General features: G+C 35.1%; 2 protein-coding genes across 2 annotated transcripts in view; one reads left to right on the top strand and one right to left on the bottom strand.

The window, feature by feature from the left end:
- The window catches only part of LOC130027372 (platelet glycoprotein 4-like), a 253,284-nt gene that overhangs the window by 177,165 nt on the left and 48,680 nt on the right, over positions 1–27,439 (bottom strand). The window lies entirely within an intron of this gene.
- Positions 1–27,439, top strand: part of GNAT3 (G protein subunit alpha transducin 3) — a 52,057-nt gene that overhangs the window by 22,608 nt on the left and 2,010 nt on the right. Inside the window, exons 4-7 of the mRNA XM_056118097.1 lie at positions 5,449–5,606; positions 13,315–13,443; positions 26,863–26,992; positions 27,174–27,327. Coding sequence (XP_055974072.1) covers positions 5,449–5,606; positions 13,315–13,443; positions 26,863–26,992; positions 27,174–27,327 — 571 coding nt within the window. The remainder of the gene's footprint in view (positions 1–5,448; positions 5,607–13,314; positions 13,444–26,862; positions 26,993–27,173; positions 27,328–27,439) is intronic.

Below are 27,439 nucleotides of genomic sequence, written 5' to 3'. Positions count from 1 at the left end.
TGGGATGCTGGGAATCAAACCCGGGTCGGCCGTGTGCTAAGCAAACACCCTACCCACTGTGCTATGGCTCCAGCCCCAAAAAATTATTTTAAAGACTATTATTTACCTACCATTGCAGGCCAATGATAAGTAAATTTTTAAAATATCAATTTGATTTAGTAATATTGTGCTCGGTTAAGTAATTCAAGGGGTTTTCGAACACGATGGCCACTCAATACCTCTATTGCAAACTTCAACACCCTAAAGAACAGAGTGAGTAAAAGGGAATGCCCTGCTACAGAGGCAAAGCGGGGTGGGGAGGATGGGGTGGAGGGTGGAAGGGCTACTGGGATCATTGGTGGTGGAGAATGGGAACTGGTGGAGAGATGGGTACTCGATCATTGTATAACTGAAATCCAAGCACGAAAGTTTGTAAGTCTATAACTGTACCTCATGGTGTTTCACTAATAAAAAATAAATAAATAAATAAATAAAAATTTAAAAAAAGTAAACCAAGGGGTTTTAAACTAGTAATGACTGCATATTCCAAAGAAGTAAGTTGAGAAATGAGAAATGGACACAGAATTTAAATATTTTCCTTCCTTCCTTCCTTCCTTCCTTCCTTCCTTCCTTCTTTCCTTCCTCCCTCCCTACTTTCTTTCTCTCTTTCTTTTCCTTCTTTCTTTTTTTCATGAGGCTATAGCTAAGGAGGAGATATGAGTTCTATCATTTAAATGGGTATAAAGATGGTTGATTTTGACTCTTTTCTCTAATAGTTGATAGATTAGTTTTATAAATTCAGACACCGTAAATATGATTCCAAAGCTGAAAACATAAGAGGTTGATATAACATAGGTATTTAATAATTTCAATTTATTCCTAAATATTATTAATTTTTATATAACATAAAAACTATATGCTTGAATGGAAAAAAGGGTGTTAAACCTCAAATGTATTTTAACAAAGGATTTAGTACTGGGACTACCTTTAACTTAGTGCCGTACAAAATCAACTCTAAGGTGTAAGTCAAAGAACACTGATTTCTCCAGTTGGTCTATGATAAAATATAGTTAATAAAATAAGTCTGTCATATAAAACATTACAATGATTTCTTGGAAATTTTCAAATATTAATACTTAAAGACTCTGAAAATTCTGTAATAACAAAACTTGAAGATACCATTGTCTCAAGTACGAGATACTTAATAATGTAGTATAGTGTGAGATGAAAGCCAGGTTTCCAGATAAAATTTTTATACAAAATTTTGCTAAAAAATATTGTTCTACTCTATCTAGTGTTGGGGGGAGGGGCTTGCATACAGATAGCAGTAAGTAAATTAAGAAAAATAAAGGCAGATAAGAAAACAGTAGGTGATCAGAGATCATCCTTGGAAGACTATTTTTGAAGAGATGCAAATGAAGAGAAAATGAGGCACAGAAAAAACATGTAAAGGACAGTCATTTAAGTACTCTAAAAACCGAAGTATAAAGTTTAATAAACTGTAAGGGAAGAAGAATGAGAGAGAAGAAGGGTAGCAGAGGAGGAGAGGAAAGATCGGGATATAGGTTTTGAAGATAAGACATGAATCAAAGCATACAGATCCCTGTTAGTTCCACTAAGAGTTTGAATTTTAAGTTTGACAGAAATTTATGAAAAATATAAGATAGGAGAGCAGATAGGTAGTAAGAGTTCAGTTTTAAGTCATCTGGCTCAGGTAATCTACATTTAAAACTAATTTTAATAAATCTTGCTAAAATTTGCTATTTTTGTGTAAGTAGCAATTTTAAATTGTAGTAGTAGGTATTTAAAAAATTAGAATTTGATTTATTTATCCAAACCTGTAAATAATAGTCTTTGATTATCAATTCATTCCTTTAGTAACTGCATGATAACTTCAAGAATTGATGTGTCAATGTGTACAGTAGACATTTTATTGTTTTTTAAACAGTACTGCATGCAGTCCAGGTTCTTAGCTCCGTTGTTACAAATATGAATGAACTGGGAGATTTATTTTATTTTATTTTTTATTTTTCGGCATTTGTGTTACCCTCAGCAATGCTAGAGGTTACGTTTTGCTCTGTACTCAGGAATTATTCCTGGTGGTACTCGGGGAATCATATGGTATTCTGGGATAGAACCTGGGTCAGCTGAGTGCAAGGCAAATGCCCTTCCTGCTGTATTATGTTCTAGTCCTTCAACTGGGAGATTTTTTTTAAAACCACAACAAACTTTTGCAAGACCTAACACCCAGAAATGTGACAAATTTAGTTTGGTTTCTTATATCATAATATATTTTTAACTGTCTTATACATTAGAATACACATTTGGTTTGATAATAACTATAGTTAGCTTTACTTATATAGAGAATAAAATGTAAAAGCTTTAGAGAAACAAAAAACTAAATGATGGCATCATTATTACATTGGTTGTTAAGAGAACTTTATGACAGTTATGTTGAGACTATATTTGCTATATTGATACAAATAAAATATATTTACATTAAAAGTGGATAGTTTTCAAAAAATTTTTAAAAAACTACAGTTTATTTATAAGGTTATGGTTGTTATAATTCATGTAACTTATTTTTTCTTTTGGGACAAAACCAAAGTGCTATTTCTTTACCACATTTTTCTTAAATGACATTTTAATAATAGCACTGTAGCACTGTCCTCCCATCATTCATCGATTTGCTCGAGTGGGCACCAGTAACGTCTCACAACAAATTGTGAGACTTGTTGTTAACCGGTTTTGGCATATCGAATACATCATGGGGAGCTTGCCAGGCTTTGCTGTGTGGGCAAAATACTCTCAGTAGCTTGCCGGGCTCTCCGAGAACAAAAGTTAAAAAAATAAAATAAAAAATATACAGTGACAAAAGTTATCACAGGAGAAGTCAGAGACGATTTTGAGTCTCTCATCGTAAAGTGAGTGAATTATATCAGCTTTGATGAGAATTAGGAATTTAAGGAAAAAAACGAGGAATTTGGGAAATAAGTTATTAGAAATGGGAAATGTTTTGACTATATTCAGGGCCATTCGTCAGAAATGTACAAGTGACATAGATTAAAAATCACAGGCATCGGTCACTAATATGTATTAATACAGAAAGTTAGAACAAATAAAAGTTCTTAAGGTGACTTGTCTTCTATTTTTCTATAAATCATTTAACAGTTTATTCACTATAAGGAAATTGTAGATGATATACTAAGTCATATGTCCAAATCAGTAAAACAGCAAATTATTTTCCCCATTTTTCCTCCATAAAATGAAGAAAAAACAGCATCACACTTAAAGCACAATTTGAAAATGCATTTTAAAACTATTTTTTAAACAAATGTTTATATATATGCACAGTGTAAAGAAATTCAAACAAAAAGTCTGTTATACTCCCACACGAAATTACCAAATGCACTAGTAAAGACAGTGTGTGCTCTTCCAAAAACTTCTTGTACATAGCAAGCAAATAAGAATATAAACCCTTTGACTGAAACTCATAGATGCCACAACACTGTTCTGTTCCTTGTCTTTTTCACTCAACAATGTATTGTGAAACACTTCTATTATACCTATAATATATTTTTCAATTTTCTAAATAATTCATACTTTATCATTACAGACAGGGGGTGGTGGTGGCACCACACCCAGCAATACTCAGGCTATTCCTGGCTCTGTGCTCAGGAATCATCCCTCATGGTGCTCAGGGGATCATATGGATGCAGGGGATCCAACCAGGGTGAGCGTGTGCAAGGCAACCCTACCTACTCTATGATCTCTCTGGCCCCAGTGTATTCCATTTCATGGACGGACCATAATTTCAGAGTTTCATAAATGTTAGATATTTAGGATGGAAATTGATCAAGATTAACCCAATAAGGATAAAACGGAGTACCTATCTAAAATAAGCAAATAAATGGACTTTGCAAATGATACTGCTATTAAATGACAGAGTAAAGTTAAGCACGGTATTGATTTCCATACCTTAAACGTTTTAGAGATTCTTTCGGATCTCTCAGCCTTGTTGAAATTCTTAAATGTAGAGTATGACATTTGGATTGGGGGAGGGGTTGTCCAGGGGTCACAGATAGAAGTCCTCAGGATTTAGGCCTGGCTCTGCTTACAGGATCAATCCTAGAGGGACTCAGGGGACCATATGACGCACCAGGGATAGAACCTAGGTCCAGGCTCATGCAATCCAGCACCTTGTCCTCTGTATTATCTTCAAGTTCAAAGTATGGTATTTTTTTTCTGTTTTATTTTTTTTTAATTTGGGGACCACATCTGGGATGTTACTCTTGGCTCGGCTCTCAATAATCACTCCTGGCAGTGCTCAGGGGATCATATGAGATGGCAGGGATCAGATCCGGGTCAGCCATATACAAGACAAGCACCCTCGCCACTTATACCCTCTCTCCAGCCCCAGCAAGAGCAACTGGATAATAGTTTGCTTAATTTGCATTTCTAACATTCCTGTCTAACTAAAAAGAAATATTTTAAAGTTTAACTAATGATAAGGCAAGAAAAGGGGCTAAACATTTATTATAGCCATTAAAACTTTAGTTAAATTCATTTGATAATTTTGGTTTGACATTAAAATATGGTGGGGAAGAAATTAGAGGTCTAGACTTTATGTTGTATCTTCAGCAATGAGACTCACCATTTTCAAATGCTGTTATAAATTTTAAACAATAGGAAATAGCAATCAGATAAGCATCTGGTTCTGATTAGACTTCCTTCATCTACAGCTTCTGAACTTTGAACAAAATGTGCTTAAATTTGACGCCCTTGTTGCTTATTGTCTTATTGGTTAGGTAATTTAATGTGTAAGGTTTGGATCTCTTATAAATGGTGCTCATATGATTATTCTCAGGATTTTATGAGATATTGCATATTCTAGCTTATTTTATTATAAAAAACATTTATAAAAAGAGTATGAACAAGAATATGAAGCTTTATCAGAATTTGATTCTAGATGAATTTGATTCAGTTACTTAGTCTAATTATCAGTGATAATAATTTAATTACTCTAATTATTAACCTTAAAAAGTATCATAAAGGTAAAATAAGTGTTCAACACGATTATTGCCAAAAGGAATAATAAAAAATCTTTTGGAGGCCAAAGAGATTGTAGAGAGATTAAGATGCATTTCTTTCATGCAGCCAACCCAGTTTAATTTCTGGTACTCCTAGTACTCCAAGCATCACCAGGTAGGGCCCTGCAGTACCTTCCTAGTACTATTGAGGAGTATCAATTAATACTCAGTACCACAGGGCCTGAGCAGTGTCACATCCTCAGGACCCCACAGAGAACTTCCACATGGGTTGGCTGACTAAGAGGCACTCTGGGCATCTTGAGCACTGTTTGGAAGACTCTCCCCATCAAAATAACCACCAAATAGAAATGTTCTAGTAAAAAATATCATGAGGTTTCAAACAATAATATTTTATCCTACTCATTAAAAATTGCTTTAGGAAGACCAGCGCCAACTCTATGCAATGGCAAATGCCCTGGGAGATGGTGGCATGACTCCAGAACTGGCTGAAGTGATAAAGCATCTGTGGAGAGACCCTGGGATTCAGGCCTGCTTCGAAAGGGCATCAGAATATCAGCTCAATGACTCGGCGGCTTAGTAAGTGAATTTATTTGAACAGGAATTATAGTTGAACTTTTTAAAATGAAGAATTATAGTTCCAGGGGTGGGGATTTTGGCTGAAAAGTAGGGTACATGCCTTGCATGTGCATGGTCTTCAGTTTAATTCCTGGTTCTACAAAACAGTCTAATACTGCTGGAAAGAGCACTGCTAGAAATGACCCTGGTATCCCCAAGGCACTAGCTAATTAATACTGAAAATAACAATCGGGAAAAGGACTAAAAATGTACACCAAAGCCATAAATGTCAATACTAATGTAAACCCACAGTCTAAACTATAAAAACTTAAAAATGAAAAAGCAGCAGTGAACAGAAACAAGAACAGAACTGTAATTTTGTGTTTTTTACAATCACAAATGAAAAAGTAAATGTCTTTGCATTTTATTGTAATAAAATAAAAAGGAAATTTAAAATGTTTAGAAGATCAAAACAATATAAAGGAGATGTACAAATAAACCAGGGAGAATACTTTGAATAGCTAAATTTGAAACTACTATTTTGATTTTCAAGCCATTGAAAATACCTATATGGTATGAATAATATCTACCAATTAAAACATGTCATTGCATACCATATTCAGTACAAACACAGCAACCTGATGACATGTACACTGAGGATTTTTGTATTCACTTTATTTCCATTCATTGATGAGAATGATATAGAACTCTAGAAGACAGTAATGAATTGGTTTTCAAAACATTTGTTTCTTATAAAATTCATTTTGCATGTCAAAATTATTGTATAATTTTAAAAAAGAATGACCTGCCACCGAGGTGGGATGGGATGGGGGGATGGGAGATGGAAGGGATACTGGGATCATTGGTGGTAGAGAACGGGCACTAGTGGAGGGATGGGTACTCTATCATTGTATAACTGAAACCTAAGTACAAAAATTTGTAAGTATACAACTGTACCTCATGGTGTTTCACTAATAAAACAAAACACTGTCCTCCCATTGTTCATCGATTTTGCTCGAGTGGGCTCAATAATGTCTCCATTTTTTGAGACTTTTTGTTACTGCGCTTGGCATATTGAATACTTCACAGGTAGCTTGCCAGGTGTTGCCGTGTGGGTGAGATACTCTTGGTAACTTTCCGGGCTCTCCGAGAGTGGTGGAGGAATCGAACCCGGCTCGGCAGGGCTGGCTGCAAGCAAGGCAAATGCCCTTCCACTGTGCTATCACTCCATCCCATTATTGTATAATTTTATACTAAATTCATGTAGTTAGCAATTATAAATTTTAAGAAAATAGACTATGACACTATAATTTCATTATCAAAATGATTGTAAATTTCCTTTTTATTAATTGGCTCTTAACCTGTCTCATGATTGCCTACAAATAACTGTGCATATTCACACAAATGCATTTATTCTATACTTCTGTCTATTCCGAGGATGTGTTTAAAGTATAAATGTTATTTTTTAAGTCCTACAAAACATTGTAGCAGTATTTTTGTTTAAAATCAGTATAGGGTCAGGAGAGATTGTAGTAGGGATAAGGATTGGGATAAGGCACATACCTAGTATGGGCCATCCCTGGTTTCATTCTTGACACCAAATATGGTCCTTCGAAGTCCTCCAGGGGTGATCTCTGAGTACAGACCAGGAACAATCCCTGAGAGCACAAATTCTGTGACTCACACTCTGCCAAAATAAATAACCAAAATAAAATAAAGCGGAATATAAAATAAAGGATAAATGGAAAGATTTGATGACAGAAGAATGAAACTTGCTTGATACTCCATATTTATTTTAACCATAATGTAAATAACTCATAAAAACCACATAATGTAAATAACTCATAAAGATCATTCATAAAAATAATATAAGTTCTAGGACAAGATAACATTTATGATGACAATAGTCATATGAAATAATTCCTTTCTATTTTTATTCCAAGGTCCACTGACCTTGAAGCGAAGTCTTGCTCTTGGTTCTCTCTGCCTAAAGACTAGTTATCACTTTGTAATAAGGAAAGTTGATACCTGTTTTGATAAGTGTCATTTTGTCGAGTCATTTTAATACCAAGATATATTTTTATATGTAGACAGTGTTGCACTTATATATTAATAGCAAATCAATGTTAAATTGAATAGAGACCAAGTTGCTAATTAGTCTCAAAAAGTGTTGCTAAGAAAATTTCTGAGGGGCTGGAGAGATAGCACAGTGGGTAGGGCCTTTGCCTTGCACGTGGTTGACCTAGGTTCAATTCCTGGCATCCCATATGGTCCCCTGAGCATCGCCAGGAGTAACTCCTGAGTGCAGAGCCAGGAGTAACCCCTTGCATGGCCAGGTGTGACCCCCCCAAAAAATAAAATTTCTGAGGTGGGAAGGACTGCACAGTTATGTAGACTTACAGGTAGCAAGGGGGAGGAAGAGAGCAAGCTATTATATAATTATAGTATTGGATGCATATCATTAGCACAGCGGGTAGGGCGTTTGCCTTACAAGCGGCCAACATGGCCGACCCGAGTTCGATTCCTCCGCCCCTCTCAGAGAGCCCGGCAAGCCACCGAGAATATTCGTTATGCCAGACACAGTAACAACAAAGTCTCCAATGGAGACGTTACTGGGCCCGCTCGAGCAAATCGACGATCAACGGGAGGGCCTTTACTTACTTACTTACTTATGATCTATCATATGAGTAAGTCCAGTGGCTCCCAAACAAAACAAAGCATAACAAACAAAAATAAATAAAAGGAGAATAAAGGACAATTAAGTAAAATTGCTAAGAAAAATAATTGAATGGCCATTGCTTTTTCCCAAAAACTAACAAATTAATTTCAAATACTAAAATGCAATCACATCTTCCAGAGTTCATTGGACAGTCAGGTTTGGGCCCACAGTGATGAGACATGTTGGGCCTCACAGAATGGAGGTGGAGCCGGTCCTTTCCCTTCTACCCCAAGGAGACCCCAAGTTATCGCCCACGAGCGGCCTCTCTGGCACCTGATCAAGCTGCTTAACGGCCATGATCCCAGAGACTCAGGAGCAAATCTCGGAACCCAGTGGCTTTCAGCAGAAATGCATCTGGACCCTGCAGTAGGTTACTTTCGCCAGGTCACCCTAGGGGGGAAAGAGCGTTGTCCCTCCACTTGCTCCCCCTAGGAGACTCGGTGGCCTCCATCCTCCAGAGGCCACCGGACAGTCATGTTTGGGAGCTCAGTGACGAGACACACAGGGCCTCGTGGGATGGGGGGTGGAGCTGGCCTTTTTCTCCCAGTCCCAACAAGACCCCAAGTCACCGCCCACAAATGGTCTCTCTGGCTCCTGATCAAGCTGCTTAAGGATCATGATCCCAGAGACTCAGGAGCAAATCTTGGAACCCAGCAGGTTTTGGCAGAAACCCATCCAGATTTAAATGTTAAAATTTCGGAATTTCAAAATTGCGCGGCCACTAGTGCATCCACGTGACATCATATATTATTCCTAACCAGCAATAGAAAACAAATTGTCTACTGTTGCCTTTTCAGCAGATCTGAGTGTTGGGGTAAAATGATTATTAAAATCATTTAATAATGGTGGGACAGGTGTCAAAATATTGAATGTGATCAAAGTAGATAGAGAGTAAGGTGGAAATCATCTGCCCCACAGGAAGGGGGGGGGTGTAGAATGGGGGTATACTGGGGTTGTTGGGGGGTGGAGAATAAGCACTGGTGAAGGTACAGGTGTTTCATTGTATGACCGAGACTTAGACCCAAAAGCTTTGTAACTGCTCTCACAGTGATTCAATTAATAAAATTATAAAAAATGGAAGAAAAAGGTAAGGTGGAGTTTATGCCCAATTCAATCAGCTAATCAGTGGCTGAATAAATAGCAGTACTCCTACATAAAAAAATAAAATGTAATCACATTTTAAAATAAAAAATAATATCATATTTATGTTATATTCATATATATTGTAATTGTGTATATATATATATATTATATTGAACAGTGGTTTGTTATTTCTTCTTGTGTGTTTTTCTTTGCCCTCTTTCAAAAAATACCAATAATGTGGTTTATTATATGCATTTCTCTTATGCCTTTCTCTTTCATTATTTTGGTAAAAATTATAAACTCCTTACTTTCTCTAACAGAACAGGGTCAAATTGATGCTAGCAGAGATGAAAGATGAGCACAGGAAGAGAAGGGAATGTGTTTGTTAGCAGTGTAAACAGTCCCGCCATCCCCCTGTCTGTGGCCCTAACCATCAATATTAGCACTATAGAAAATAACATAGCAGTGGCAAGAAGGTTAAAGATATATTCTGGGTGCTGGAGTGATAGCACAGAGGGTAGGGCATTGCCTTGCACGCGGCCAACCCAGGTTCAATTCCCAGAATCCCATATGGTCCCCCAAGCACTGCCAGGAGTAATTCCTGAGTGCATGAGCCAGGAGTAACCCCTATGCATTGCTGAGTGTGACCCAAAATACAAAATTTAAATAAATAAATAAAGATATATTTTGCCTTACAGAGTGAGTCGTTTAAGTTCCACATTCTTTAATATTTAACATAAATTTTACCAGGAAAAATATTTCTCCACAATTAGAAGAATCTATTTTTAAATGTGGTTTATTATATGCATTTAGACCCTCTCTTTAGGCCAAGTTTTAAACTGCAGTCGTGAGCACCCAAGTCCTATATTTGTTTATTCAAACAAGCATTTTAAAAAGCAAATTTGACTCCTGCTAATGCTCCTGCTTTGCCTGAAATAATTTACATATGCAAATAAAATACATTAAAATATGTATTTACCAAAGCTTTCATTTTTCTATCATTAAATTGAACTTAATCTCTGTCTGCAGGTTTGTATTTTTTCTCCATGAATGAACAAACAGTAAACTTACACATATGCAGACAGATGAAATAGGGAATATTCACAAAGGAATTTGCTTCTCCAAATTAAAAGTAGAGAAGCTAATGAGAAGATCTTTTAAACTCTCTCTGACAAATTTATTTCTTGGTTTGTATCTCCTTTTTTAAAAAAAAAAACTAAATCTTAAAATAAGTCTGTAGTAACTTTTCACTGTATACATATATATGTCTCTGAAGAGTAATTAGTTATCCTTGGTCTTACTTCTTTGGGGGAATCTGTTTTAACTTAAAAACTAGAAAATTTATCTGAGTGAATTACCTACATTTTTAAGAAAAAACTTGGGTGAGGAGGTATTGGGCCAAACCCAGTGCTCACGGCTTACTTCTGCCCAGGGTTTACTCCTAGCAGTGCTCAGGGGACCACTATAGACCAAGGAATTGAACTTTATTTTGCTACATGCAAGGAAGCACCATAACTCTTGCGCTATATCTTTGGACCTTGATTCAAATTTTTCAACATAATTTTTAAAACTTTGTTCTTTACAGCATTGTGCTGGTGGTATATATGCTTCCCCAGCACATATGTTGCCCGCATCTCCCCTCTGGAGATTAGATGTGTACTTTCAGACCTTTATATTTTAATGTTGGGTTGTTTACTGAGGATCTCTCCACTCTGGAGAAGTCCACCTTTTCTCTTCAGCACAGTGCTCTCTTCCTCCCCTTTCCTTGGAACTTTCAAAAAAAACCCTGTTTTTATCCTCTTCCTCCCAAACAAGGCATTGTCTAAGTATTAAAACAATAACACTTTAAATTAATCCCTGAAACACTCAGCTTTTGAACAGTGATATTCAGCTGGATTCTATTTTTCATATTCTGTCTGATAAATATGACTATTTTAAGCTATGTATGCATATATATGAGTATACCTTTTACATATAAACTGTAATATAAGGTTCAAAATTGTCATCAAAACTCTAGTACACTATGGCTATCTCCATTTAACCTTTCATAGAAATAGTCGTATTGATAACTACTAGAGCTCAGTATCAAAAGTCTAGAATGAAGATTCTCAATTGTTATTAAATCAATAAAAATTATTTTTGTCTGTGAGTTCAAAAAGTGTGGCTGTAGCGTGCGTTCAGTGGCTGAGAACTGTCTCCCCAGGCAGGCTAACGGTGACAGGATTAGGAAGGAATGAAGGAACAGGACCACAGGCTGGTTGGTAATCAGGGGCCATTTATTTTTCCTTTCTCCCTCTCCCTACTTCTCTCTTACAGTATAGTTATTTCTCCTTTCTACCCTCCTCTGTTACAGCATAGTTATATAGAAATCGTGAAGGATGGGGTTATATATAGGTGAGCTTGAACATTATCATAACAACAGAAAGATGTGAATCCCCTCCTTCAGGGAAAATTCTTCTAGGAGATTAACCAAGGACAAAATCTCATCTGGGGGTTCAGCACCCTAGATTACTAGGAACTCCACTCAAGGGTGGGGATTCCATCTAAAGACATATCGCTTTCTCCTTTCCTTAGCCAGTAGTCCATTGAAACATTCATATTGAATACTAATATTTCTAGTCATTTTGTATGAACACAGAAAAAAGATATAATAAGCTTAAAGAGTGACTCTTCCTGGGGACATCTCGTTATATATTCCAGACTACAGTCCTCAGGCGAGGTAAGCCTTTCCTAACCCCAGCAGGGTCCTTATTCAGTTACTTCTTCTGGGGTCATGACAGAATTTGTTACATGACCATGCTTATACTTACTTGCTTATGATCATGTGCCATATTATACTTCTTATGTGACTTAGCTTGTCCCTTTTCAATATCAGGGTAACTTGCAGCTTTCCCTGTGTTCATCTTTGTCCCTTGCTGGGACCCTCCTTTTGGGATTTATGAAGTAAGGGCAACTGAGACTTAAGTCAGGTAAATATGATGGATGTCCAGGAGTCAATATTATGTGGAGTCAATGAACTCTCATGTTACAAAAGCATAGAAACTGTCTTCCTGTGTCTATGCAAAAAGGACATTGCTAAGCCATGCAAAGGACATAAAGAGAAGAGAAAAGCAATATAGAATTATTAATGCATGATGTAATTGTATGCCCTGGGAGCACTGTGGTGGGAGTAACTCAATAAACCTAAACTCCCCACGGGAGGACAAGGACAAACCAATGTTATGCAACATTTGTCCAAAAAAAATTTATTTTCCAAAGGTGAAACTAGGAACAATTTTTTCTCTGATAACAGCAGATTTTTAAGTAAGGCCTCTGAGGAAAACTTAAGGACATTGATTCAATGATGGAGAAGAGGTAGCAGTGGTGCAATTTGTAAAATCAGTCTTCTGTCCCCAGAGTGATGTTTCTGGGATGGGCTACGATTTTATTAATAGTTCCAGACTGAATATTCAAGAGAGTCAAAAGTTTCTTTGATTGATAAAGTATATATAGTCATGGCTCCTCCTAATGAAATGATTCAGAATCTAAAGCTAAATAATCCATTCAGACACAATGCAAAACCTTCAAGCTGTAGTCATAACACATTACTCGCAAAAGTTCTATGAAGAAAATCTCTGATTCTTAGAAAGAGAACGTTTCACTCAAATGTCTATCCATACCTTCAGCAAATCTATATATATATATATATATATATATATATATATATCTCACTATTTAGCAGACTAGTTACCTTGAGAAGAACCCTGTCCTCACCCCGCTCATCCACAGTTCTAGCTAAAATCCACATTCTTAAATTCTGAAGAGCAGAGTATGAAATACACCAGTTTGGAGTTTAATCATTTAAACGAATATTAGAAATTCAAAGGTACTGAATCCTAGTATTTTCAAATACAATGTTTAAAATACATGTTTGTTTGTTTTCATTAGCTATCTTAATGATTTGGACAGAATAACAGCTCCTGGGTATGTTCCAAATGAACAAGATGTTCTACATTCCCGGGTGAAAACAACTGGAATAATTGAAACTCAATTCTCCTTTAAAGATCTACACTTCAGGTATGAGCAAATGTCTTTTATAACTTTAAGCAGAAGTCTTCATCAGGCTCAGAATCTATTCATGGAGACTGTCTCTAACCTGTGCTCTAGAGCAGTGAGTTCTTGGCAATGCTCAATAGGCCTAGTTTAACTTTTATGCCACTGCCTCTATGCTCTGCTGTATCCTTCCATTCAAGGCTCATTTTGGATTCCAGTTCCCATGCTCCAAGAAAACTGTCAAAGACTTGAGCAGGAGGTAGTTAAGTTTGATATTCTTTATATCAAAACTGATACTGCACTTTGAAAAAAATGAAAATATATTTAAATAATATTTGAGCTACAGGTGTCACAGCTCCTATGTTTTTTACCTGCCCATTTGCTTCGAAAACATTTTAATTTGTTTTCTTAATTCAAATAATGCAAATAATCAGGGAACATTTAAATGTTATATTTTTTAGAAAAACAAGACCCGTTTTAAAATCCGTCTTGAGTATAAAAAAAATCTTTTTTTTTTTTTTTTGCATCACCCTGGCAATGCACAGGGATTATTCCTGGCTCTGCACTAAGGAATTACTCCTGGAGGTGCTCAGAGGACCATATGGAATGCTAGGATTCAAACCTGGGTTGATCACATGCAAAGCAAACGCCCTACCCGCTCTGCTATTGCTCCAGCCCCACCACCAAATCTATTATTTCTTTGCTGTTTTGTCATTAAGATGTTCCTAGAAAATCCTAAATTGCTCATTACTATACCAAAAAAAATGGAAATCTGTACCACTGTTTTAGAAGCATCCTTTCCTATCATTAACAATATTTTAGACTGTATCACTGTCATCCTGTTGTTCATCGATTTCCTAGAGCAGGCACCAGTAACGTCTTCTTCGTCCTAGCCCTGAGATTTCATAAAGTGCCACATTCCAGGCTCTTTCAGGGTCAGGTGAATGACATCCATCATTGTTACTGGGTTTTGGCATATCAAACACATCACAGGGAGTTTGCCAGACTCTGCCACGGGGGCAGGATACTCTCGGTAGCCGGCTGGGTTCTCCAAGAGTAAGAACTAGATAATAAGAGGTCTTTAAACTATTTTATTTTAAACTATGGTACCTAAAATAAAATATGTTTTAAAAATGCTGGAGAAATAGTATGGCGGATAGGGTAGGTATGGCATTTGTCTTGAATGTGGCCAATACAGGTTTGATGCCCAGCACCACCTGTGGTCCATGAACCCTCTAGGAGTGATCCCTGAGCACAGATAGAATGAGGAATAAGCCCTGAACACTGCCACCTAGGTCCCAAAGCCAGCAAAACAAACAAACAGAAAGATAGAAGCGTCCCTTGTCACTTATGAGCCCCTCCCTGTAAATTGAAGCATGCCTTCTCACTTATATGCCTTTCCCTGTAAACAGAATACAAAGTATTTAAATCTCAGTTTGAGCTGCATCATTTTCTGATTTTAAAAGTCAATACTGTAAAGACAAAAACAATCATTTCTGCATGCAATAATATAAATATTTTTTTAAATTATCAAAAACTGGGAAAAGGTAACCTGAATTATTGGTATCTTAGGTGAAGAGAAACTGTTTCAGTGAACAGAAAGCTTAAAAAGTATTTAATATTAATGCTACAAAATATCTTATTAGAATAGCTGTTATATATTTTCAGGATACAATCAGGCTACTGTGAAAGAAATGTCTTCAATTTATACATGCTTTTCAGTCAAAAAATAACTTTTTTAAAAGTGCTAAAAATCATATGAGAATGCACAAAATTCAAAGATTGGAATCTATGTTCTTTTTGTCAGATGTAAGCAAAGTCTTACATTTTAGTCTTTAATCACATCCTCTTCATGAAGCAGTTTCTCTGTAGCAACTACTTTCTGCATGTTCCTGATCTTTGATCTAGTTTCTGGCTTGTTCCTCTGGGAGCCCAAGTCTAGTTGTCTGTCCCCTCTGTCCTCCTAAGTTGTCAAAGTATTTTTGGCTCAATACTTCCCTCTCTTACTGCCTTTCACCTCTCCAAATACTCATTGAAACACAATAGAAATTGATTGTAGGAACTTGAAATTGTTTCTTCTTTTGAATTTGGAGGATATATGCAGCAGTATTTGGGGGTGTTAACAGCGGGATGTACTTCTTCTGGCTCTAAACTCCAGGATCATTGCAAGCTGTGTCCTATAGACAAAGAAATCAAACTGGAGATCAAACTTCACTTTATATGCTCACTCTGTTGAGCTATCACTTCAGCCCATTAAAGCTAGTTTAACCAAAGTCCTAAGGTAACATCAGGATCTCCATTAGTTAGAAGCAATTCGTAAAGCAGTTTTCTTTTCTTTATTTGCTAACAAGTGTGTTGTAAGGATAAAGTATAGCAAGATCCTGTCAGGGAATTTAACTTTCTAGCAGCTAATCTTATGCGAACTAATGGAAATTTCTGGAATATAGATGAAAAGTCAATTTGGAAAATTATTGCCACACATTGAATACCTAAAAACTCACAATTTTTGCCATTCTGCGTATCAACCCAGTTTAACTAATTTTAAAAATATATTAATTTTAAAATATAATTTAAAAATATGTATTTTGTATAAATTAATTTTAAAGTATATATGCACTCAGTCAGTGGTGATACACATAAGACAACAAACTTTTTGAAGCAGAGAACAGGGAAAAATCTGATCTGTGGCCCTTAATTACTTCCTTGATGAAAATAATTGATCAATTTCAAACTACTAGTGTGATACCATTATATACAGAGTTGGGTTGAAAAGCAAACAGTTCTCACCAACCATTATAATATGAGCCAGTACAATAACACCTCTGATATAGAACACTTTTTAAATCTTTTCTTGAAATTTTCCAATATAATGATATTGTCTTCTTTCTTAATTCTGCTATTTTCCTTCATTTCTTCCTTATGTTTTGAACGGAAGTGGACCAGGAAATATTTACAGCAATTAACTCCTGATTATCACAGTATAGGCATATAGCCAGTTCTTAAAAGATGAATAAATATACTAAGTCAAGCACTCTATAAACATTCTTTTTAAAACCACACTTTAACACAAGGTACTGACATTGATATTCTTTTCTAGGACTTTTGTATATTTGTTCAGTTATTTTTGCAGAGGAGAGAAGGGTGCAATCCCAACTGTACTCAAGGATAATTCTTGGCTGTGCTCCTTGCTAGCTCATGAAAATACACAGGGGACTATATGGTCCCAGAGACTGAACCAGGTCAATTGCATGCAATGCAAATACCGTATCCCTGAAGCTATCTTTCTGGCCCATGTTTAGCTGTTCTTTTGTAGAGCTATTTTCACAGATTTCATCACACATACATATGAAATGTATGATGAAAATAATAGATAATAATATGCATTCTTTCATAATAATATGTATGACAGCACCAGTAATGTGATTAAAATGTACAATCTTATATACAATATAATTTTGTATATACATACATACATGCATACATACATACACTACTGGCATATATTACTGATAAGCTACTAGGTTCATTATAATGAAAACCATATTTCTAATATTACTGCTGATGTATAATTTGGAGAATGGGAGAATTAACAACAGACTTGGGGGAAAGAAACCTCTGAATTGTCAAAACATTGTGATATTTTACAAATATGTGTAGGGTAGTTGATGCTTCCCACTGAAAACATACAACCCCAGAAATAGTGTTTATTTGCTGGAACATCTATTTCACTTGGTACCAAATAATAGAAATATTTATGAATTTTAAAATTAATTATATTCTGAATAGTATATGACCTTTGAAAAATGAAACATTACTTTAAAGATATATTTCCTTCACAATGTCTCTCTAAATGACATCTCAACATTCTTCGATATCTCATCCTTTTCTTTTACTTTTGTAATTCTGTGATTAATTTTGTGAAGCACTCTGAACTGATAGGTAAATCCTATCAGAATTAATTAATCCAGAAAGTAGAATTAATTAGTATATTTATTCTACTTTAATTTATTCACTTGTTATTCCTTATGAAGCATTGTTTTTGCTATTGTTAGGTTTTGTGAGAGCTTTATAGATCTTTGATATTAGAACTTTGTCCAATATGTGATATATGAATAGTACTGTAGCACTGTAGCACTGTCCTCCCATTGTTCATCGATTCGCTTGAGCAGGCACCATTGTGAGACTTATTGTTACTGATTTTGGCATATTGGGAGCTTGCCAGGCTTTACAGTGTGGGTGAGATACTCTCAGTAGCTTGCCAGGCTCTCTGAGAGGGGCAGAGGAATTGAACCCAGGACGGCCGCATGCAAGGCAAACACCCTAACCACTGCGCTATAGCTCCAGCCCAATGCATGAATATTTTTGTTTAATTCAATTGTGTTAAACTTAATATTTTGTACGTTATAAAATAGATTACTACCTCTTCTAATCTATTAAAATTAGTTTTGAGCTTTTTTTCAAATCCTAATAAATTTTGCTTTCTTTTAGCATAAGCAGTGTGTCATAAAAATCAATAAAGAAGAAACTAAATTATAGTACAAAATATTATAAAAGCAGCAATAATCTTTTGATTAAAATATTTAAATTCATTTAAACATATTTTCAATTTTAGTTTCTGTAATTAAGACTTGAAATTACCTAATAAATTCTTATAATTGTCACAATTTGTTAATTACTGATTAGAGTACCCAGATCAGCACAGATTTTGGGAGTATAAAAACTTGTAGCATCTTAAAATAAGAAGAATAAAAATAATGCCCATTCCAAGGCAATTTCAGTAAGTGCCTCAGTATTAAAATACATTCGATTAGAATAAATTAGTATTCACATAGGGTAAATCATCCCATTACTACGTAAAAATAAAGCCCTCATTTACATATTAAATCAGAGAGGTCTAGAATTTTAAACAGAAACATGAAAATGAATAATTTTCTCTGCCAATGTACTGAATAATCTTCATGTACTACACAATTGATTGGAAATTATCTTTGAGTTCTTATTATGCCAGAATTCTTCAAAGCTGACAAAGTGTTATATAAGTAGAAAATTTTAATACAAATCTTTTGTTTTTTAAATGGATTCTTCAGGACAAAGAGCACAAAAATAAACATACAAGCATTATAAAGTATTTTTATATAGAGAGTAGTCATTTTCTTTCTAATTGTCCCAAACTGAACAGGTTTAAAACTATATAGGAACCACAGAAAAGAGGTCAGCAAAACCATTACAATATTAAGTTTTAGATTTTGGGAATTACTCATAATAGTTTTTAATCATTATGTTTTCAACCATCATCAAAATTAATAATATTCTCTGCCAATGTCCTGAATAATCTTCTAAATAAGTTATATATTGTTTTAATTTGCATTTGAATCATGTGCAATATTTTTATTTCTGCGAGTATAAGTCATCTTAGTTTAGGAATCTACCCCAAGTTTGTATCTCAATTATCTTTGCTATTCATTTATGTATCTTATTCAGTAACAATTTATGTATAATTATATATTTGTTTTAGGTTAAAACTACCAAAATACTGAACTATACAGCATTTGTAATAATATTTGCTCATAACTTTATAGGTTATATTATTAAATATTTAAATAATATATTATGAGACTTAAGTTTCAATGCATATGCATTTAATAGAAGTATATATTGGCGTTAATAATAATAGAAGTTTAGAGCCTTGTACTCCCCTCATGATTATAATTATGCTTTTTTTGATCACAAAGTTAAGGGATGTAGAATGACCTGTATGCAGATAACTATGTCTGCAAATACGTACTCTAATTTATCCTCAGAATTGTCAAAAGGAAACTGTCAAAAGGAAACTGTCAAAAGGAAATGAATTAGATAGTTACTTTTGGCTCGGTCATGATTAAATGAATACACATTTTCAAAGCTGTTTTAAGAAGTTATACCCATTATGATAGTCTCAAATACCTCAAATATATGCTATTTAACAACACAACAACATAGTTTGAAATAACTTTCTTCTCAGAATACATCTCATTTTCTATGATTACATATATATATATATATATATATATATATATACTAGAAGGTGTCAGAAATTATGATTTCTCCAAAATAGTTGCATGTTTATAAAATATACAAAGGCATATAATAAACAAATTAACTGCAGTAACTTACCTTTGTTGTTTTTAGCTATCCTACCTTAAGTAGCAATTTTGCTAACACAGTAAGGGGAAGGTTCTTTTATAGTAACCTATTTGATATAAAATATTTCATTGACTACCTAACATAAATCCATAAAATTCTACAGCTTTCCATCCATTTAAAATACAGTAGGTAGGAAAGGTCTGGATAGATGGTAAAGCAGGTAGAGCAATTGGTTTTATCCTTGGCAACCCATGTTGTGACCTAAGCACCATCAAGAGTAACTCCTGTGTGCAGAGCCAGGAATAATCCCTGAGCATTGCCAGGTGTGGACCCAAAACAAAACAAAAATAATCAATTGAACATATATGTGCGTGTGTGTGTGAGTGACTATATATATATATATATATCTGCATATATATATATAGTACTTAAAAACTGAGCTGGAGCGATAGCACAGCGGGTAGGATGTTTGCCTTACACGCGGCCAACATGGCCGACCCGAGTTCGATTCCTCCGCCCCTCTCGGAGAGCCCGGCAAGCTACCGAGAGTATTCGATATGCCAGACACAGTAACTTAAAAACTAACAGAAACAAAACAAACAAAAACCTTATGCCCAAAGAAGAGTAAAAAAATCCAGTCAATAGAAGTAAGGTTTTGATTAATTATATAATGGTTTAGGGAATTAAGAATAATCAAGCTATAACACATTTTATCTATCATTTTATCAATTGTTTAGAAAGATTTGATCAATCTAAGTGTTCCATTTGTAAGTAAACAAAATTTTCTGAGATTCCTCTGTTTATTTTTTCCACAGAGTTATTAAGGAATAATATACGGGAAATATTTCTTTTTTTTAATTTATTTTTGTTATTACTGAGACACCATGAGGTACAGTTGTAGGCTTACAAATTTTGTGCTTGGGTTTCAATTATACAATGATCAAATACCCATCCTTCCACCAGTGCCCATTTCCCACCACCACGGATCCCAGTATCCCTCCCACACCGCATCCCCCCCATCTCACCCTGCCTCTGTGGTAGGGCATTCCCCTCTGTTCTTTCTCTCCTTTTGGGTGTTGTGGTTTGCAAAAGAGGCAATGAGTGGCAATATATAATGAGTCATTGATTCACTTGATTGATCTTTATTTTAAAATGTTGCCATGCTTTACACCTCTTTTTAAAAAGTCCCATAATAAATTTTATTTATTTTTTGCTTTATTTTTTTTGAGGACCACACTCAGCAGTGCTCGTGGCTTAATCCTGGCTTTGTGCTCAGAGATCACTCCGGGCAGGACTCTGGGGAACATATGCAGTGCAGGGGATTTAAACCTGGTTGGCTGTATGCAAGGCAAACAACTTGCCTGCTGTACTTTCTCAGGTGCCTCAAATTAAACTTTAAGGAAAAGTAAAAGATCAAAAGTAATGTTTGCAAAAGAAATGACTACAACAGACACAAAAAATTATAACTTTTCTTAGGGCTGGAGCGATAGCACAGTGGTAAGGCGTTTGCCTTGCACACAGCCAACATGGCCGACCGGAGTTTGATTCCTCCTCCCCTCTCTGAGACCCCGGAAAGCTACCGAGAGTATCTCGCCCGCACGGCAGAGCCTGGCAAGCTACCCATGATATATTCGATAAGCCAAACACAGTAACAACAAAGTCTCCAATGGAGACGTTACTGGGCCCACTGGAGCAAATCGATGAACAACGGGAAGACCAGACAGTGACTGACGGTGAACATAATATCCAAGATTTCAATATAAAAGCAGAACTCCAGTTATTGTTCCCATTTGCTAGGTGTATTTTAGGTCACACTAGTGACAGATGGCACCAGAGAAATGCTCAGTGCTGTATGGACCTATTATCTCTAGTGTCAATCTGCAAAGAAATAAATTTTTTATCAAGTGAGTCATAAAATGTGCTTATTAGCATGCAATCTAAGATAGACTTTCAGAAGTCATTTTATCAGTGAGTGAAATTCTTAAGACTGAGTAATCTTCGTGCTTGTTGGGGAGAAATCTAGCTTATCAAAATGTGTTTATTGACGGTTATATGAGATATTAAAAGGACTCTGGGGTAAAGGTCATATCACATAAGTTATACCTCTCACTAACTGCACATATTTTCTTGAATAGACTAACTATATCTTAAACACAGGTTTAATGACTGTAATGTAGATAAATTATATAATCTAAGAGATATCTGGGCTAAGTGGAATATCGGGGCAATTTTTCACTCTGATTTTTGTTTGGTTTATTTTGGTGCAACATCCAGCAATGCTCAGGCTTACTCCTGGTTCTATGCTCAGGAATTACTCCTCATGGAGTTCAGGGAACCAGTTATGTGCTGGTAGAACCCAGATCACTCTTGTACAAGGCAAGCTTCTTACTTGCTCTACTATCTGGCATATCACTCTACTTTTTGCCTCAAAGATTTTTCAAATGTTAAATTTCTTGAGAAAGTCACATAATATGGAAATGAAATATGTTGGAAGTATATAAGATATTCCTTTCCCTTTTGCCTGGGAAATTTGTTTCCACCTCCCAAAGCCCAAAGATTAGATATTGATAATTTTGTTACTCTCCTGCAATTATTTTTCTATGTTATGAAAGAAAATTCCCCTTTCTGGAGTAAATATTTGTTCATTGTGCAGGGAATCTGGGCAGTTAAAGGAAAATTTTTTAGATTTCAAATATTTGAATAAAATCTATAAACAATGAAATAAAATTATAAATATGATTAAAGGAAAAATAACATAAATTATAAAAGTAGAGGCATGATATACTTGGACACAAAATTGTAGCAAATAATGTTCAAAATGAAACCAATATTTGTTTTAGTGCAGTAAACTAAATCATTGTAACTTGCATTCCTATAGCACTATCAATTTTATTGTGATATTTGAATATTAGCTTCTGTTAACACAAAAAATTCATTTTTTAAATGACTTTGTTGGTTCCATGATTTGTTAGGTCTCTGTTAAAGATTCCTATTATGAAAGCAAATGCTGAAAGAGGGTTTAGCGCTAAAGAAGAAACAAGAACTATGAAGATGCTTAAATGTTAAAATCTAGTGGTTAGAGGGCTTGTATTTCAAACCCATGTTCTCACTTGTTTCTCTCTTTGTATGCTTATTTGCACTCTGGAGAGAGGCTGTGGTTTCTTTTGAACATGTACTTCTTTCCTATCACATCTTCCTAAATAAACCAATAAAAACTATCTTGTTTTACCAAAAATGGAAAAAAATCTAGTAGATGGAATATGATGACAGTTTTAGTCCAACATCTCTACCAGAAGTAAAACATTGTTATGTGTACTCAACTCACCAAATTTCAGAAGGTATTACATTTTTGTTCATGTCCAGAAAGATGGGCTGGAGCGATAGCACAGCAGTAGGGCGTTTGCCTTGCACGCAGCCAATATGGCCGACCTCTAGTTTCCTCCGCCCCTCTCGGAGAGCCCGGCAAGCTACCGAGAGTATCTCACCTGCACGGCAGAGCCTGGCAAGCTACCGGTGATGTGTTCGATATGCCAAACACAGTAACAACAAGTCTCACGATGGAGATGTTACTGGGCCCGCTCGAGCAAATCGATGAACAATGGGAGGACCGTGACCGTGACCATGATCATCCAGAAAGATATTCCACAGGATAATGTGCTTGCCTCAAACATGAATAAATCTGGTTTAGTCCACAGAACTGCAGTGAGTACTTCCAGGAGTGATCCCTGAGCACTGAGCCAGGAATGAAATCTATGCAATCCTTAGCACCACTAGGTGTGGCCAAAACAATCCAACAAACAAAATATAAATGGGTTCATCAAAGTGTGTTTCTTCATCAATAAATTCCTAGTCAATACATCACATATTATCCATTCACTATTACTATCTTATCATATATTATTCATTTACTATCTTATCAGAATATATGATTTGGGTATATATTATTCATTGAAAAGTATGTGCAATTCATAGAATATGAAGGTAAAGTAATCTTTATTAAAAGAATAAAAAATTACTTGGGAAGGAGAGTTTTTTCCATTTCTTTCCAAGGAACTGTTGATAGTATACATAAATACAATCTAGGCTGGAGTAAAAACAATAGGCTCTGTAACAGAGATAATTCGAATTCACTTGGTGAGTGCTTTAAAGCTTACTGTAGACAATATGTACTAATTTGATACTTCTCATCTAAACTTAACCACAAAATGTGATTTTCCCAGCTTAATGATAATGTAACAAATAGTAGCTAAATATATAAACCTTTAGCAAGATGTTTAAGGGATCATCTGAAAACTAGTAATGATAATAATAATTATAAGATTATAATAAAGCTTGATTGAGTTGTATGATATTTGCATTCCTGACAAATAGAAAAACAATTTAAATTAAGATTGTCAGTTGTTCTTATGGGAATTTAAGAGGAAATGAAATTCATGACTGAATTATTTCCGACATTTACAATTTTATTTCTACAACAGTAATTTCAATGAAGTAATAGAGACAACAATTTTTCAAAGCCTGAATAATGGATACAGTTATTTTTATGAATTATTATAATATTCAACTAAAATGCGGAGGTCTGAATATACTTATAGAATAATGTTAAATAGTTTGAAAAAAATAAATTGGTTGGATATCAGGCTATAAAGAGAGTTCAAGTTTCTGAAGCTCAAGTATGATATGTGCAAAATCCAAGTTTGTTCCCCATACCGCATAATCCATCAGCACCTCAGGGCATAATAGCCTTGCTGCCCCCACACACTTCCTGTCCTGAGTCCCTAACCTCCAGACATTCACAGTTGAACCATGTATTACCACGGATGGTCCTCTACCTCTTCAAAAAAGAGCGATGCATTGGTGTATATGTAAAACACAAATAGTGTTAGTTCTGTATTTCTCTTCTCTACTTTGGTCTGATAGAAAAAAATGAAGCATTAAAGAAGCATAATTTGACTTTTACTAAGTCAAACGAGTATCATCTATTGTCAATTATAGTAAACTTTTAGTTATTGTAGTTATATCTATATATCCTGAATGCTTATTGGTACTAAATATCTTGAGCTAAAACTATTACTGAAATCCCATAAACTTCTTTTTAATTATTTCTTAAACTCCAGCTGTTGTACAACTTATCTTTTGGATTCACGTTAAAATACTCTAACAAATAAAAGTCTTACTTCTCACTCAAATTTTCTATACTGCACTACAATGATATTTTCCTAAATGAAAAATGAAATCTAATCTTTGCACATATTATAAAATATCCAGTAAATATTTTTCTTGCCTAATGTCTAAGGATTACTCGTACTTGCCAAAATTCTTTGCTCTTTCCTCTATTGCTTGTTTGGAACATTCATTATTTGTATGCCCCAAACACTCATCTTCCCAGTGTTGTCAATTATCTTTGTTTAGTTTTACTGTCATCTTCTGTAGTTTGTGATCATATTTTTAAATTACAACCTACTTCTACATCTTCTAACATATACTAACATCTTTTAGCATATACTAACACACACACACACACACACACACACACACACACACACAAAACCACATTTATATTGGAAGAAAATTCTGGTGCCTGACATAAAAAAGGTAAAAATAACTGCTAAATAATAAATGCTTCATTAATAAATGAGTAATCAGGCTGTGTAACTTCTTCCTTTGCCATAATATTTATGTTCTCAAAAATGTAAGTAGCTAGTTATTTTAACCTGTGAAATACTTTCAAGGCTGGATTTGATTGTACACCTCCTGTTAAAAATTCTACTTCCACCACACTAACACAGAATATCTCATTTATTTAGCAAATGTTTATTGTATGTTGCATGTTAAGCATAGTGATCAGCATTGGGGATATAACTATATATATATATATATATATATATATATATATATTTGTTGTTACTGTGTCTGGCATATCGAATACTCTCGGTAGCTTGCTGGGCTCTCCGAGAGGGGCGGAGGAATCGAACTTGGGTCGGCCATGTTGGCCGCGTGCAAGGCAGACGCCCTACCTGCTGTGCTATATATATATAATTCATATATATATATATATATATATATAGGCTGGAGCGATAGCATAGCGGTTAGGGCATTTGCCTTGCACGCAGCTGTCACAGCCAATCCAAGTTCGATTCGTCCACCCCTCTTGGAGATCCCAGCAAGCTATTGAGAGTATCTAGCCTGCAAGGCGAAGCCTGGCAGGCTACCTGTGAAGTATTCGATTTGCCAAACACAAAGTCTCACAATGTTATGGGCCAGCTCAAGCAAATCGATGAACAACGGGAGGACAGTGACAGTGACAGTAAAGATATACATGAGCCCTGCCCTCATAAAACTGCAACACTGTTAAAATTATAGATAATAAGCACATTAAAAACAAATAAGCCAAGGACTACAGAGGTATCACAGAGGTCAAGCCTCTTGCCTTTCATTCAGCCAACCCCGGTTCATTCTCCATCATTGTATATGCTCCCAACGCCTTTTCCACCACATAGACAAAAAGCAAAAAGAAAAATAAGCCAGTTCATTATTAATTGTACAATTTCTACAAGACAAGTAAAAAATCTCATATAAAGAGAAAAGAAATAAAGAGATATGTTTACATGTATACATATAATTTTTATCATGTAAATCAGATAGCATGCTTATATGAGATTTCTTGGTGGCAAACAGACAAAAGCCACTATCAGAAATATAGTGACCTCTCATCTTCCTGCAGACTATGTTCATTTAAGATAATATGTACACTGCTAAAGGGACAGGTGTTGAAACATTATTACTGAAATCCAATCATGAAAAACTTAGCATCTGTGTATCTCACTGTTATCCAATTAAAAAAAATTAAAAATACCTTAAAAAGAGAGAATATGTATAGACTTTAAACACAATCTTCTAAAAGTAATATATTTGTTTTAGCTGCTCAAAGTCAGTGAAATATTTGACTCATGTCTACACAGAGCAAATTAAAATTTAGTTTGTTTTTCTTGTAGTTCTGAACTGTAAATTACCCAGATAAAAAATATTTTTAAATCAATAAAAAATAAAACCTGTTTTGAATTGTCATTTGTTGTTTGGGGACCACAAATGACAGTGCTCAGAGTTTACTCCTGGCTCTAACTTCAGGCATCACATCTTGATGGGAGCATATGGGGTGCAAAAGATCAGACTCTGCTCTGTCATATGCAATGTAGTGTCCTTCCCACTGTACTATCGATCTAGACCTCAAAATACTTTTTAAAGGTTTAGAACTTATAACTAAATGTTAATTGCACATTTTGAAAAATTTTTTAAAGATTTTTTTTTGTCTTTTTGAAGAATGTTTGATGTGGGAGGACAGAGATCAGAGAGAAAGAAATGGATTCACTGCTTTGAAGGAGTTACATGCATTATATTTTGTGCTGCCCTAAGTGCCTATGACATGGTCCTAGTGGAAGATGAAGAAGTGGTAAGTCTGTGAACAGAACAACCATAGTAAATAAACATTTGCGTTTGTCAGTATTACTACCACAATTCCCAACTCACTAAGAGCCTTCCAAAGACAAATACTAATTCTAGAAACTGGTTAACAGTGGTCAATGCTAACATGCAATATTAATCCAATCTATTCTAATCTTTATCCCTGACAGAACAGAATGCATGAAAGTCTTCACTTGTTCAATAGTATCTGTAATCACAAATACTTTGCAACTACCTCCATTGTCCTGTTTCTCAATAAAAAGGATCTCTTTCAAGAAAAAGTAACCAAAGTGCACCTTAGTGTTTGCTTTCCAGAGTATACTGGTAAGATTCTTTTTCTTTAGTTCCATATTAATTTTTATATATAGAAATATTTTTCTACTTATATCTCTAGAGAGAAGCTAATAATTTTTTTTATTTTATGTACAAAGAACAT

This window comes from Sorex fumeus, unplaced genomic scaffold, assembly GCF_029834395.1.
Source record: "Sorex fumeus unplaced genomic scaffold, SorFum_2.1 ptg000037l, whole genome shotgun sequence".
Lineage (NCBI taxonomy): Eukaryota > Metazoa > Chordata > Mammalia > Eulipotyphla > Soricidae > Sorex > Sorex fumeus.
This window is presented reverse-complemented; position numbering and strand designations above follow the sequence as displayed.